Source organism: Dermacentor variabilis, chromosome 5, assembly GCF_050947875.1.
Source record: "Dermacentor variabilis isolate Ectoservices chromosome 5, ASM5094787v1, whole genome shotgun sequence".
NCBI classification, from domain to species: Eukaryota; Metazoa; Arthropoda; class Arachnida; order Ixodida; family Ixodidae; genus Dermacentor; species Dermacentor variabilis.
The window spans coordinates 79,096,734-79,113,278 of record NC_134572.1 but is presented as its reverse complement, the minus strand read 5'-3'; the positions used below and the strand labels follow the sequence as shown (position 1 = coordinate 79,113,278).

Below are 16,545 nucleotides of genomic sequence, written 5' to 3'. Positions count from 1 at the left end.
TCCGGGTCATTGAGGACTTGCATACATTGTCATTTCGAATAGTTTGCCAAAAGCGTTGCATAATGAGCCTGTAGGTTTTTTTGTATTTAGCCTTACCCTTCTGACTGGCCAAATTCTGTAGACACCAACAGTGAATCCCTCCTTTCCGTACTGTATTACAAATATTTCGCAGTTCCTCATAACAGTACACGGCACCATTAAGTATTCTACAATGTCAAATTCGGCACTTGCACTTTCAAATGAGCAAGTGTAAGTTTGTGTTGCAACGGAAATAAGAAATGAGTGCTTCTTCAATTGTCTTCATCGCCTTGCTGGTGCATGTAATGTGCGAGAATTGTTTGTAACAGTATTGTTAAGTGTTTCATGTGAGGGTATGGAACAGAATAACTTTCTTCTTTTCTGATGAAGGTATTCAGCAAAAGAGAAATCTTGACACACTGCCCCTTTTACATGCTGGCCTTCGAATCTTGTAAATAATGGTGTGAGCAGCTTGGGGTGTGCCTAAAGAGTAATGTTAATGTTAGCTTGTGCACAATCATAGTGTTGCTACTGGGAGGATGACATCATAGGCGCGTTTTTTTCATAGAGTTAACACAAATACGCCTAACTTTCCGCTTGACGCTCAGTCATAAGTAGACCTGTTCGTTTTTTAGTTACTTTGGCATTTATTTTTGTTACATATAAGTATTATGTACTGTCAAGTTAGTGGGCATATCAAGCTACTTGATGTTTTATTTATGGAGAATACATTCCAGCAATCCATCACCATGGGTATGTGCCATATTTCACAGGCAACAGTCATTATAGTTCCTTTTGCGGTAAGAGTGTATACCGAAGTCCACTTCGGATGCTTGCAAAGAAAGCAGTTGAGGTTTAAACATCAATGCCAGCTCACAAAGCACCTCATGTAGCAATCGGCCAGCCGCCTCCGCAGATGGAGAAGTCTGTAATTTCCAATCATACAGTTTTTGTTGTCCTTGGAAGAGATTTTGATTGTACACAGCGGGAATAAATTGTAGGAACATAAAAAATGTAATGACAATGGCCATATGGTTGTAATTATAGTAGATCACGACCAGCTTCAGCTGAAGTCCTGCTGAATGTCTGCGGTATGTAAAAATTCAAAAAGTGCTGGTTTTTATATGCTATAGGTGCTATGTGCATTAAGCTCACAACTACCTTCTAAGCAACATCACCCAGGAATTCCCACTCCAAATACTCGTTCACTTGCATTTCGACTGCATCTACTTTGATCTACTTAGCTCTATATAAATAAAGAGAGACCTAATTCGCTAAAGATAGAATATGCTGCATTCGAATGCAAACAAACACTTACCATAGCAGGTTTTGAGAACTTCTACATTGGCTAAATGACAAAATAAAAATTATTTGAAATAAGTGATGCAACGCTGATGAGGTTGGGCATTAATTTCAATATGCTTGCCCTTCATATCCTCTAGTATTAATAAAGCTGCCAAATTCACAAAGGTCTTGAATGAATTCTTCACTAGGATCAACTATGTTGTTGTTGCCTTATATTGTTTCTGTAGGAACAGTGCACAAACAAAAATCTTGTGGCTGCCTGTTGTCTTAACACCCTATAACTGTCTTAGATGCAGGGCCATATGACATTCATAAATGAACATTTACACAGGATTTAGGTGATGCCTTTAAAGACAAGTGTCTCTTGTGCTTACATGTAAAGAAGCACTGAGACTGAACTTTTGTACTTAATTTTTTAAAATTAATCTGGTTGCACACGACAGCGTTTAAGACCACACCATGCCACTGAAAGCTGCGTGTGCGTTGAGCGATTCCAATGCGTGTCAAAATCAGCTTCACTAAATAAAATTTCTTTCGACTCCTTTACAACATGTAAATTAATATTAATTCAGTTGAATAGTTGCGGGCTCCGCTTAACTATGTTCGCCTGAAGTTTTTTAGTGTGCACCTACTCCACAGTACACAAGCGTTTTTATATTCCGCCCCCATGGGAATGTGACCACCACGGCCAGGAGCGAACCCGCGACCTTAGTAGCACAATGCTTCTCAGGCACTTCTTTGCATTCAGCACAATATGAGTCTGCATTCCAAACTTTTCTACAGCCACTTCAAAGGAAACGTAGAGCATTACCCTCACCTTCCAAGTAGGAGTCCCATCGCACGCCAACTTTCAGTCTGTAGTAACTCATTGCGCTTTCAAAAGCGCGATCAGAACAGAGAGCACAGGAAAACACACAAGCAGTAGTTCAGCAATTTGTTCGAAACAAATGCAGCTTTATTTTACCGAATGACCACATTCTAAAAAGATCAGCCACATGCTATGCACATAATACAGCCAACTTACGTTAACTGGACAGCTGTTATGTCCTACATTTATGTGTGCAAATGCGCCAAGTGTCAAAGTATGCCCACTTTGTAACTTGTCCTTTTAATGTGAACAATGGATGATTTGAACAAATTCTAAATTTAGCACCATTGCCATAATAATGGAAGAAAACTACGTATTGAAATGGCAGCTCCTTATTGAACAGAAAAGTGTGTATTGTATGCTTCCATTAATACTCCGGGTAAATTAATTTTTCGGTTAATTCCATCGTCGCCAAAGGCCCCGGCAGGCGCCCATCCTAAAATGGCCATTCGCCAGACCCCAACAACGACTCCTTTTAGTGGCAACGTCTCTCTCGGTAGATCTTAGGGGACAGTGAATGCGTTAAACAAACGCCATCTCCTGTCAGAAACGCCTGCATTTGACCCACCCTAGGAAGATTATCAGGCAGTAACGGTAGGTCACATTGTCTAATTGTGATAGTTACCTGATTCTAACAGACACCTTTTGTTCTTGAAGGAAATTGAGCCGAAAAGTGCCCACGTCGTGCAATCGAGTGTGAAACTAAAACCACGTTTGCGGCATTTACATGCTTTACCGCATATTGTGGCTGTATTGCGGCGAAGTTGACATTTAAAGAATCGGCTGCCATTAAAAAAAATCAGGTACATGTTAGGTTACTACTTTGGTTCCGCGTGTTAAGAAGAAGCTTTAGCTCGAGTGCTCCTATCTAAATACATGTAAAAGGAGAATTCGTTTTTCTCGGCAACCACTGCACCAAATTTGACGAGGTTTGTTGCATTTACAACAAAAACTTAAAATCTTGTGACTGTTGGTTTCGAATTTTTGAGTTAGGTCGTCAATCTTTTATTCAAAATTGGCGAAAATCAAAAATTTTCAAAAAACGAACCTATCAAGTTTACAACTCTGTAACTCAACCACTAAAGATTATAATACAATTCTGTGAATTGCATCTAAAAGTACATCCATAGCGGACAAAATTGATATGTTACACATGAATATAAAAAAAATTTAATCATAGGCAAATACAACTTTTGTAAAACCGTTGTAACCAACGTAAAAAATTCATGTAAGATGTAAAATGACATATTGAATTTGTCCGCTTTGAATTATCTAATGGATGCCGTTTACAGAACCGCGATATCAGTTCTTGATGCATAGCTATCAATTTGTAAACTTCGTGCTTCTATTTTCTTCAAACGGTCAAATATTTGAAAATCGTTTTAAGAAAATTCAAGCCCTAAATCGAAATTCCGCTTCCAACAGTCACTAGAATTTAACTTTCTCTTTCAAATGCAACGCATTTCATCAAAATCAGTCCAGGGGTTATCTCATAAAAACGGTTTTGCGTTTTACATGTATTTGAATAGGCCGCGTCGGAGTTGGGCCCGAGCTAAAGCTTCCTCTTAAGTCCTTTCTACTTTAGTTTTATACTTTGGACAAATAGAAAGTTAGTGCGCGTTCGTTTCAGAGGCTTGTTACTCTAGCACATACTGCCAAATGAATCAGCCGTGGTTCGGCATGTTTTTGCATCTTGTTTAATTCCACCCACCGGACCAGTAGATCAATTTTGTCAGTCCTGCGAGGGTAGAATTAGCGGACGTTGACTATAGAAAGCCCATGATAAGGCAGCAGGAAAGTTACTTATGGTGCATCAGTGCTCTTAGTATTGCTCAGGTGGGGAAAAAGCCTGGAAAAAGTTGCTCGCTCAATGTCCACAAATGTTCTGTTCCAGAGGCAGTCGTCCACGTTATTCAGTCTTTACAGTGTTCCTACATCACCATTTGCTTAGACTCCTATGTTCAAACAGCAGTTGCAAAAATAAAATTATCTGATTCACATCTTTTCCGCCGTTCAAACAGTGTTTATTGTTGATGATGATTGCTTTTTTTAACCTCATCTTTATGTTAATACTCGGATATATAATAAACTTGCTAAAAGGTAAAAAAAGGAATACAGGGCATTTTTTTCTGCGTTTTTTTAGACGTAAAAAGTTGGGTGCTGAAAATCAAGCCGCATTTGCGGAATGCTTGCAAGAACAGTAGCTCACATTGTCTTTCACAAAAAAAATATGGAAGTATCATCATCATCGCCGAGGCAGCCACCTCCTACTTTCCTGTAAGCAGGAAGCTGTGGATCTGTTCATTGCTACCTTCGTAACAAGGGATCCAGTCATAAAATAAAGAGGGCAGGCAGAAATAAACTATCCTGTATCATGCACACTTGCTCTCAACTCACATGCTTGTGCCATGCTGGATGCTAGGCTTTTAAAGAGAACTTCATAAAAAAATTTCGTGGAGTATCTTCACATGAGAAGAAAAAGGAACCTACTGACCAGAGCTTCCATGAACCAACAGGAACCTCATAAAGCGCTGCCAAACATTAAAATTGGTCACAACTCACTATAATTTAACAATTTTACCAAGGAGTCATGCAACATAGCACTTATCTTGCGTTGCATTACCACAAACATGGCTCCACAGAAAAGTATTGTTTGAAAACATATGTGAATGCATATCTTTATTCTATTGAAGAGCTAGATAAGTGAGTTAGTAAGCAATATCAAATTTATGCAATCTGCATTACTTACAAAACAAAAGAAACTGGTCACTACTTAGTGATAGTTTCTTTTGAGTAACAACTTCACTCTTGAAAAATTTCTGATTCTATAAAGATTTATATAGTGAAATACAGAAATATTTGTACGCATTTCACTTTTCAGACGGCACAATGCCCATTTATACATAATATTAGGGCAAAAAGAAGCGATTTAGACTCAGCACAAAAGTAATCGTGACTACAGGACCTTAGTGACAATATGAAAAATTAGCATAAGGCCACTCAATAAGTGTTGCTTCTAGGATCACTGAAAATCACATCAAGAAGCGTGGAGGAATGTCTCATACTCAGTGCACATAAAAAGCGTTTACAAATGGTGGGCTCAAAATGCTCAAACTTTAGTCACAGGATGCATCCTTAGTGTTCACCAGTATGTGGGTCATCACCCTGAGACAGCTTACATCAGATTCAGCTTGCAGTTGTGAAGTGGCTTGGAAAGTTCACAAACGGATGTGAAATGATTCTAAAGTACAGGCTATAATTCGTATCCACAGTTGTGCCTGCTCATAGCACAATTGGCGCTGCATAGCATACTTCTTGTAAAAACAGTTCCCCTAGAGAAGGATGCTCCGTGTTGTGCAACTTGTGTTACTGTCTATCAGGTCTGATAGTCACGAGATCATGAAAAAGGGTCTGGCACTCTAAAACCTCTTTCCTTTAGGCAAAGACCTCAAGTTCGGTCACAAGGAACAGTTATCCCAACTCACACATGCCTATATTTTTTTTTCTCAGTTAGTTTCCGGTCAACCTAAATTGCAGCAGAATGAAAGGTCAAAAATACAAGGCAAGAGAGGGGAGGCATCACATTTTAAGATTTCATATTTTTAGTGGGTTGCAGTGTAACGAAAACAGGCAAGCACTAATTGAGCGACGAGGTCAATGGGCACATTAAAAGCAGATTTAGCGGAAACACAGCTGCCTGTAAGAACGAGAGGCAACATTCATTCTTTGTGATACTTGGTCTGAATCACTGTGATACCATCGGTGATCATGAACACACCGGAGGTGAAGCACATGCTGCGCCTCATTTTGCGTAGCCTGTGCAGTCATGTTACTAAAACCATTTGTGAAAAAGCATGCCAACAATAATTCAGAATTGAGCACAAAGTGGTGTCATGAAGCCTCACATCATAGCCACAAGAACATTCAGTTATCGTAAGACGTAACCTTAACAGTAAGGACACATCTATGGCGGCCTTAACAAACAAGCTCTATGGCACCTGTTTGAATGCCTTGGAAGGAAAATGCTCTGAGCTAACATATTAAGGCAACCCAGCCAGAAATCTCCAGCATCCTCAAAAGAAGCGAATAGGCACTCACTGTGCACATTACAGGGTTGCGACGCCCAGTGTATAATTTGTGTTATGCTTTGTTTGACACCTCAAAACTGCGATTTAAACAGAAGAAACACAGGCTCCTATAGTCGCGTTTTTCAATGCTCGATCGAGTTCTCAGTTGTGAATAGCTTAGCGAACTGTTTACTAATGAATTACTATGTAGCGACAAAGACAGGCGCCATCAAAGGATGTGAAAGACGATAGTTGGTGCTCGTGTTCACTCTGCTTGGCCATTGACCAAGCCCCTTTCGTGAATCTTTATTACTGGCATAAATCACGCTTACAGCCTTGGCTATGCCTGATGGCAAGGGTCTGCAACGTGCTACCTCACACCCATATGTCACCTGTTATGGCGTGTCAAGACAGCGAGATTGCACTGTAGTCAGCGGCACTAACAACCATGACGTGGTTGACTGGCTTTCCCACTATGTACAACACATGACAAATGAGCAGAATAGGAGCAAGGAAATGTGCCACACATGTGCACGGTGCTAAACTGGAACACCAACTGCTGTATGCAAAAGAGAATGAGGGAGAAGGAGCTACACGTCACTATCACGCACTTGCATACAGCCGCCCTGATTTTTAATAATATAGCGCGAGCGTCGACTGAACTGCTGGTGAGCGCCTTATAACGGCGATAAGCGTGCAACAAGAGCGTGCAACAAGGCGAGTGCAACAAGGCAACAAGGCTCGTGCGCGAACTCTCGCCTTGTTGCACGCTTATCGCCGTTATAAGGCGCTCACCAGCAGTTCAGTCGACGCTCGCGCTATATTATTAAAAATCAGGGCGGCTGTACAACTGGTTTTATCGGCACGTCTGTGATTGACGTAATGCCTAACAGCACACGAAGTAGAAAGCACAATACGTCAACATAGAGAAACCAAAACATTTGCACGCACAACACATCACCGAAGCAGACACGACAGCTGCTTTTTGTTGCATCTGAGCTGAAACGGGCGAATCCCAAACTCTGTGAGAATAAACTGCAACCCGTGGCGGCTTGGGTTATTCGGCACATACTCTACAGGGGATCAGCACGAAAAGCCGAAGGACGACAAGGGGAACGCACACCAGCGCTGGTGTGTGTTCCCCTTCTTGTCCTTCGTCTTTTCGCGCTGTTGCTTTGTCTGTGAGTGTCACATAACACCGGAAATCATTATCTGCTACTAGAGAACCAGTGAGATTGATCTGGCGATCTATGCATGCATCTGTAGCTTAATGGGTAAGGAATTGGGCTGCTGCGCTAGAGACCCGGGCTCAAGAGTCGCCATCAGGCACGTCACTAATTATTATTGAGGCTACGCGGCCAGTTGTACGAAGCAATCCAAAGATAGATCATTATACTGCTTTGCATTAAGAGACAACAGAGCTGAACCCACGTTTTCTGCCTTGCGCTTGCGATGCTCTACCAAATGAGATGCAGCGGCAATAGTTCCAATGCCAATTTTCTTGGAAAGTTTCGCTTATGTAGGAAACATACTCCTAGAAGTGCTATGCAGCTGCACTCAGAGTCATGATGGCAGATGCGAACTATTACCTCAACCACAGACATTACATAGCACATGATCTTAGAAGCAGGCGACTGGCGAATAAACCCTCGTGGTCTACCTTGAGGCACCTAGGCTGCCAAAGTCGAGAAAGTTGTACTTTATGAGCAAGACAAATCAGGTGAGTCACGGACTAAATGTTTTGTTTGTATGTGATGGCAACAGGCAATGAATCAGTACTGGCTGTATAGAAAAATGGGCTATAGCTGATAACAGTTGTTGGCAGCTAATAATATAATTATTTCTCTAAAATTTATTGTCTCAAGACATCTGGAAGCAAATTTTCTGGATTCCTCTTCTATTATATGCATTTTGCGACTGCAATATTAAATTCGCGTAATATTTAGTGAACAGTTAGAACATAGAAATAGTAAACATTCAAGTAGTCAAGCATCTTCATACCTTAACTCTGTGGACAAGCTTTGCCACCTTTCTAGAACAATAATTATCTGGTGTCACATATGACTCAAACCACTAATAATGAAATCCACCTTTAGAGGACCAGTACCTGCATTAGAAGCAGCAGGATGCAGTTGGCAAATGGATATACATACTAGGTTCGGACTCGGTAAACCAACAGCAACCTGTACTTGTGTCCATTCGTATTCAGCAAAGCAGAGACCAGGTCAGATCATAATAAACACAACAAATATAAGGTGTAGGCAGAAGAAATAAGCATAAGCTATAAAGACAGCAGCACAGTAAAACAAATTAGACAAACTTATGCACACAGCCAGCTATCTGGGACGAGGACAGTTCACAACGTCACTGCCACAATTAGAAGCAAATGCTCCTCTTGCAACAAGAAAAAAATGTTTTAGCTCTAAACAGCACGAGTGTATGCAGTTGGTTGATATTCTAAAAACAGCACAGACAGCAAGCAAAGCAGACACAGTATTTGTGTCATATACCTGCTTGTTGTTTTTACCACGACGATCACAGTTGAAATGCTATGCACATGATCTATGAACGAAAACAACGGACGTGTGTAGAAAGGAAGGTGAGCCGATTCACACACTCATATAAGTTTAATTTTGAAAGTTCCCGTAAAAGCTGCAGCAGCAGTACAGTGGGTTCGTTTACCAGCTCACTCACAACGTACACATTGTATCGTTGAACTCCACGGCTCACAAAAGAACTGCTAAGAAGCTCTAAGTGAAGGAAATACGCTTTCGTTATCTCACTGCAACAAATAAAAGCCACTGACGCCCTTACCGTGGTCAGCGCAGGAAGTGAGTAAGGTCATTAAATGCAGCCATTGCTATAAAAAATCTCATATGACACGTATGCCACAAATCCAATAATCTCGTATGATCATATGAGAATACATATGAAACATATGTGTTCTCATATGATCATACGAGATTATTGCATATGTGGCATGTGTGTTGCTTGGGTAAATAAGAGGTGCGTAGCGTAGTCATCCCATAGAGATGCAGAAAGAAAGACATACGTTCGAGATAAATATCACAGGACGGTATTCACATTAGTTGAGTGCATGCATTGCTGGCGCATGGAAGCTTCCGCCGTTCCGTTTACAATGGTGCAACGTATAGGAACTGCAGTAGTAATCGATGAAGGCACGAACGAATCAATCATCCTGCGATCACTGCGAGACCTGCAACAATCATTTCTTGCTCCTTCGAATTTCGAGATTACCTCAACCGCAGCTCGAATGCGCAACCAGTTGTTTTTACAAGTGTCTGCAACAGAACGGGTAATCGCACGACACTCACCTTTGTTCCAAATGCTGTCGCAGTAGCACCGGCAAATGGGCAACAAATGTCATCAAGCCCTGGCCCAGTGTAATGTTCGCAACTTAATGCTTCTATACATCTGCAAAAAACACAAAGCGAGCCACAACACAATCATGCATGCGATGCGCGCGTGAACTAGACGAGAGCCATGCCGTCCGAGTTCCAGAGTAGCCATTTCAAAGAACAAAAACGGAAGAACAATGTGGCGTCACATCAGGTAAAAAAATTTGGTCCTCCTTTCTCATCTTCTCTCAGCTCACACACGCGCAGCTACTGCGGAGCCCTCGGGGGCGAGGTTAAGGTGCAGTCGATAACTTCACGTCCAGTTTGTGTGGCGCGCATTTGAAAACTGAAGCCACGACAGTTCCACCCAATAATAGGAGCAGCAAGCGACGAAATCTGCTTGGTGGTGATAGATACACATGCTACACTTCTATAAAATTCGGAATCATACTAAGGTCGTTTAGCTCGGACATCTGCCCGCTGAATCTAATCGCATGCTGAAAATCGCCACATGGCATCGGCTCCAGACAAGAAAAAATTTAAGTAGATTGTCCTTCTCTTTCCCTTCTAAAGCGCGTCATGAGAAAATCGACTACTTGCTGCACCTGAGCATATTCTGGTAGCAGTAACTAGCAACATCTTAATTAGTACCTGCTGGCGTTTTGCGCAATATATCATTCTGAATGCCTCTCTTCATCGGCGCTCGCGTTGCAACTTGAAGGAACAGCTAGACAAAAAGAGTAGCACCCGCAAGTTCACATTAAATATTTTGTATATTTATCGTTGCGATAAACCTAACAATAAATGTGCACATATTTTATTATACTTATATTTATATCTGCCGCGATGCACCTAATGTAATTGTTCTCAGAAAGGGAAGCACTAAACACATGTTCCACTAAAATTGTGCAAAATCTTACACAAATACTCGTGGCTAGCATTTACGTACGAGGTGTGTTGACCTACTGTGGTTGCTTAGTGGCTTTGGCATTATGCTGCTAAGCACAGGTTTCAGGATGGAATCTCGGCAGCGGCGGCTGCATTTTGATTGTAGTGAAATTCAACAGCACCCTTGCACTTCGGATTGGGTGCACGTTACTGAAGTCCAGATTTTCAAAATTAATCCCGAGTCCCCCGCTATGGCGTTTCTGATAATTATATCGTTATTTTGGCACCTAAAATCACAGATACTTTATAAACAAAGTGTGTTATGCACCAGCGTCGCCTGCTGGGTTTGAGATCTCTTGGCTGCGAAGCACATGGAGCACGTATGTGGCTTGATCATGCGAGGAAATCGCAGGGAATGCGGGAGATAGAAATTCAAGACGATGAGCAAAACGTGAACAAGGTGAAAGCAGGAGCCAACGTTTCGACAAATGGACTTGTCTTCTTCAAGGCGACGTATGCTTACCGGGAACAGTAAAGCAATCGTAGGCATTTCGTTTTCATATCATGCATTGATACGGGGCAAAATATGCCCAGATTTCATATCGGCAGAAACGACGAAGGAGGCCGAAGAGGGGTCAAACGAAAGAGGACGAGGTTAACGTTGGCCGTTCTCGAGTGGCGTTCTTATCGGTTGTTTGGAGGAACAAACAGTTGCAGAGATAAAACGAAATCCAGAAATCATAAACAGAAAAATGCACGTACGGTCGGGATAGATCCTGCGACACAAGCCGCTCGATTACCAAAAACGCTGCAGCGCTCTGGTAGGTTCTTGCACCGTCGAAGACGAGGAGAGTCCACACCCATTTGCAGAATGTAAGTTGACCATAACGTCCTTCATTTTCTAAAAAAATTATAATAAATATAAAATAAAGTATCAGAAAAGAATTTATACCGTAAAGTACCTAGGTGGTTTCCACACCGGTAATTGATAATTACTATAAAAATAGCACACCCGGCATGAAGAACAACAAGAATAAGCGCGAAAGTCGATGTGGAAATGGTGTATTTGATACGTTCCGCATTTGACAAGTCATTAAATTCACGCCGTACAGCAGCTGTACGTGGGCTAAGGGTTGCCACCGTCCTCCTTATCCTAATGTGAAAAAAACACGAAGTGGTTAAATATTTCACTAAATGGCACTTAAAGTCCATGTGCAACTTTCTCGACTTTCTATTCCTCGCCAGGACCGCAGAATGAACGTTACAAGTTGGAACAAGTGATTTGGAATCTGAACTTGATGTGCTGTCACTCCCTTCAAATAAAAAATAAAATAAAAAGAATTTCGTGTGGTAGGGAGGCAGAAGGGAAGAATGCGGTTGTGGGGGTAACGTTTGGTATATCGCAACTTAGAAACATTCTCAAAATTGTAGACGCGACTTTCTATTCTGGTAAATGTGTCTGTTATTATTAGAAGGCATGTACGCGCTCTTTAGGAAAATTAATAAACGATTCAAGTGAACCCAACTGAAAATGAGGGTAGCGTGCTTGACTAGTACTTTACAGTAGCCGCCGCAAGCGTTAGTATGAAGGATGCGTTTATGGAGGCGTCTGTAGAGTATTTGTGAACACTTTTAAACGCAGAATGCAGGATAGTTTAATATTGATGAAATAATTATGTATTCGGCGGCACTGCTCGGAGTGGCGGTCAGTCATCTCAAAAATCCCGGAACACCGAACCCTGTTGTTACGCTCTTACGCCTGCTTTGGTCCTTGCAGGAGTTGCTTCAGGAAGGGCCAAATGGCCATCTACACGAACATACTCTTCACGGCGCTCGTTCTGTCATCATCCTACGCCACTAGTAGTGTAGTCGTCTCGACAGCAGATGGTTTGCTTCGTGGCCTGTCCCAAACGATACTCGGAAAAGACATTCAAGTGTTCTTGGGAATTCCATACGCTAAACCACCCGTCGAAGAACTGCGGTTCCAGAAACCACAACCCCTTTCACCGCGGGACGGAGTCTACGATGCAACAGGCGCTAAGAACTCCTGCATGCAGCCTCCGTATCCGAAAATGTTTGACATTCCAACGAAGCTCTCCGAAGACTGTCTCTATCTGAACGTCTGGACACCGCTGGCTTCGGAAAGGTTGAAACTGCCCGTTCTGATGTGGTTTCTTGGAGGGATGTTTACAGCAGGCTCGGCATACGAAAGTAGGTATAACGGCTCTGCCTTGGCAGCCCTAAATGACGTTGTCGTAGTTTCTTGCAACTTTCGCCTGTCAGTGTTCGGTTTCTTGGACGCAAATCATACTGAAGCACCTGGTAACTTGGGTCTGTGGGACCAGCTGTTTGTCTTGCAATGGGTCCGCCGAAACATACGTGCATTCGGTGGAGATCCGCATGCGGTGACTTTGTTTGGTGAAAGCTCCGGCGCCAAAATGACTCATGCTCACGTTCTGTCGCCTCACAGTCGCAGTCTCTTTCATCGAGTTTTCCTGATGAGCACCGCCATTAGCCACGACAGTTGCGTCGACACTGTGGCCCAGAGCATCGCTAAAGGTAACGTTCTCTCTAAAGCCGTAGGCTGTGGCTCCTTCGAGCTGGCGACTAATACCATCCAAGCACTCGAGTGTCTTAGGCGCAGAGAAGCGGAAGAAATTTGTACGGCCACGCAATTAATATTTACGCCAACGCTGGAGACTGAGTTCCTCCCGTTCCTTCCATCAGTCGCCATCGAGAACGAATATTTTAGCACTGTCGACGCAATGGTAAGCGTTACGGCCAACGAGGGACCTTTTGTATTTCTTGTTCTGCGAGATGACGAAGTCGTTAAGGACGACTTGAGTACTGTCGGTGGGGATTTGCTGGAAGCGTCTGTCGACAGCCTTATGCGAACTTTTTCCAAAGACAGCTTCCGCGCCGTAGCCACGGACTATATGAAAGCTATTCCTGCTGATAACAAGACTGCACTGAGACAGATGGTGGCAGGGCTAATGGGTGACTGTTTTTTCAGCTGTCCAACAAGGCTCTTTGCCGAGAAATACTCCGCTAAAGGCAGGAAGGTGTACGCAGCGGTTTTTGCGCACCGGTCCAGAAAGTCACAGTTGCCAGAGTGGTTTGGCGCAACGCACCTGCAGGAAGTGCAGTTCGTATTCGGCATTCCTTTCCTGGATCCAGCAAACTACACGGACGAAGACCGAGAATATAGCCTATACGTAATGAAGAGTCTGGCGTCATTCGCACGAACTGGGTAAGTGTGCAAAGAAGGGTTCTTTGTCTGGTGCTCGGACTTACTGGACATCGTTGTCTTGGGTATTTAAACGAGAGTGGCTACTCAGTCAAAACTTTATGCTCCTCAACATGTTTGACTGTGGTAGCAAACGCACTTTGTATGGTACATTGTTGTTTCCTTGTGTGGTAGCCACACAATGAGAGAAGTACCGGAGCAGCACAAGGTACTATGCCGTAGCGATATATATGTATTAAAATATACCAGAATGCCGCAACGCCAGTGAACGTAAGTGATGTATTTCCAGAGGTACAGTTAGAATGTCAAAGGGCCGAAAAAGAAACATAAATTCAAGTTTTTTTCAGCGTTTATACTAGGAGCAAGGTATCTCCCAGGTTTGTCTGAACCATACAGTGCATTGAATGCTTCCATTCTTAACGAAAACGTCATTGAAAAGATGAAATACGTTCTAATATATGTATGTATTGGTATAAAAAAGGTTCGGTATTTCTCTTAAAAACTCGAAGGCAGGTCTGCGCGCCGCCATGATTATTTAGGAAAGTAATTTGGAAAGATGAACTCGGTTCTACATAGTAAGTGATTGCAGGCTGAGCACACCCGTAGTGTCTGGATTGTTTTCGATTGTTTCATTTTATGTCTCCAGCCAAAAAATCCTGCAAAAATGCACATACAATCTCTTTGTGCCCCATGAGTACTTCATATCTTCTTGAGAGTCATTGAACATTATAATGGGCATTGTATTCAGTTATTTAAAAAAATAAGTCGGAAGCAATCACGTAAGACATTCTTTGAGATCTCGGAAGTGGCTTAGTGAGAAAGTGGAAGTTCGCTGGCATTTTTCACACGCCGCAACATTCTAGCCTTCCGCGTTCGAGAAAGTGGGACCTAAAGAAAAACACCTTGAAGTGCATTTCTGGTACCCCTAGACGACAGGAAAAATTCGGGATGCAGCATGGGCATACTAACCCACCACACTATGTTACATCTTCGTCTCTTTGTTTAGGCAAAGGAAGGTGGTTTTTAGCATATAGCTAACATGAGCAAGCGGTTACTTTGTTCACCTACATGGTGATGCTGCTTCTAGCACTTCAATGTGACTTTTAAAGGAAACAGAAATGGGCTTCGTATGCTCGTAAAATACCAGTCAATAACAAGAACTCACTTCAAAAGTGATTAGTTCCATGAGTTGTCTTCGGGTCTCGGGAGGATAGATGCATTCATTATTAAACCTATACGAGTGTATAACACTTCCTCTTCATGATACGATGAGTAGCTGGAGCCATGCTCAGAGGAAAGTCTTATCAGATCAATAAAAGTAACAGTATACGTAACGTGACAGGGAAAAATTTGCTTTCAAGCAACGATTTCTTCTGAGAGCTTTTATGCTTGGCATAGGTGTCGAGTCTCTATTACCTCTTGAATGCAAATCGAATGTATTATTTCCTATTTACCACGAGCTTACATATGGCTTTCTTGTTCATGAATCTTCGTCTACCACAGGGTACCTGTTTTGCCTGATGGAACGGAATGGCCGGAGTTCTCGCTGCAGCATGGAGACTTCATTTGGCTCCAACCTGGAAATTACACCATGGCAAAAAATTTTGTTGCAACTAGCTGCGATCTGTGGAGGACGCTTCTGTGACGCCAATATGTTTACCAGGTGGTCCATGCCAATGCAAGGTCAATACGTTTGGTTATATAAAAGGGAAAAAAAAACTATGATGATTTCAGATGATGTCAGACATTTCTTTAGCTGATTGATTTGGAGCAGAACAATTTACAACGCTTACACAAAGAGAGAGAAAGGAACAAAATGGGAGGCTACGCCTTTTCATTCCTTCGCTTGTGTTGCAGTGACAATGCTTTAAATAGCACGAATACATTCGGGAATTCTGAATTTGACAGTGATTAAAGGACTCGGTCTTAGCGTACGAGCATAAAGCCACTCCCTGTCACTTGGAACTTATGAATCACACCTGTTACAAAACAATAAATATCTGCCTCACTGATTGGCCAAATGTTCGAGTCTTTCTACTGGTCATTGTGTCGACTGAATAGCAGCAGCACCAGCAGCAGCAGCAGCAACAACAACAACAACAATGTAACGAAGCTTCATTTGCTGAGTCGAAGGCCCACTAGGCAACGTGAAATAAATTGATGGAGTGAGTTGCTATCCATAACCTCTGTAGACGGAGGTTATGAATAGCAGGCTATACAACAATTCTACAACAATTTGACTACCGACAATATTTAGAACGTATACATTTAATGTCCCATTTCAAGCCAATATTTACCGGCCGTGTCCTGTCCGTGACAAGAAGTGCTCACTATCACGACGCAACCACAATGATTCAATAATATATAAATGTACGCAGAAAATGATAGACCGCAACTAGTATTGAAGCTGGGATCGACCCCTCTTAAAGCTCAGGCTGCAGAAAATTGCACAGCCGCGACGTCGGCGAAGCATGCATGACAAAAACTGCATTGGTATCAGTGCATCAGTGCGGCCTGCATTGTAACAGCTATTCGTAGTTTACGATATCTATGGCTGCGGGAAGTTTCACAGTTTTCCTCCCTTGGCCACTTTATAATGTCCAAGTAGAACTTTAATACTTCCTTTATATTGCTACGGAACAGTATTTCCAATGACGAAGAGGCGAGCAATGAGAAGACGGCGACGACGACGACGACGGCTAGCGCGGGCTGTTGCCTCTTGGACGAGTGCGGCGTATTCCCTTGTAAACATACTTGTATATAACTTTTCCTCTGCGTCTTCCTACATAACAT

General features: G+C 42.5%; 1 protein-coding gene across 1 annotated transcript; it reads left to right on the top strand.

The window, feature by feature from the left end:
- The first annotated feature begins 12,155 nt into the window (after positions 1-12,155).
- LOC142583587 (acetylcholinesterase-like) lies at positions 12,156-15,764 on the top strand. Its single transcript, XM_075694077.1, has 2 exons — positions 12,156-13,755; positions 15,256-15,764. Exons 1-2 carry the CDS (start codon positions 12,305-12,307, stop codon positions 15,395-15,397), a joined length of 1,593 nt encoding a protein of 530 aa, XP_075550192.1. The 5' UTR covers positions 12,156-12,304; the 3' UTR covers positions 15,398-15,764.
- Positions 15,765-16,545: the final 781 nt, after the last annotated feature.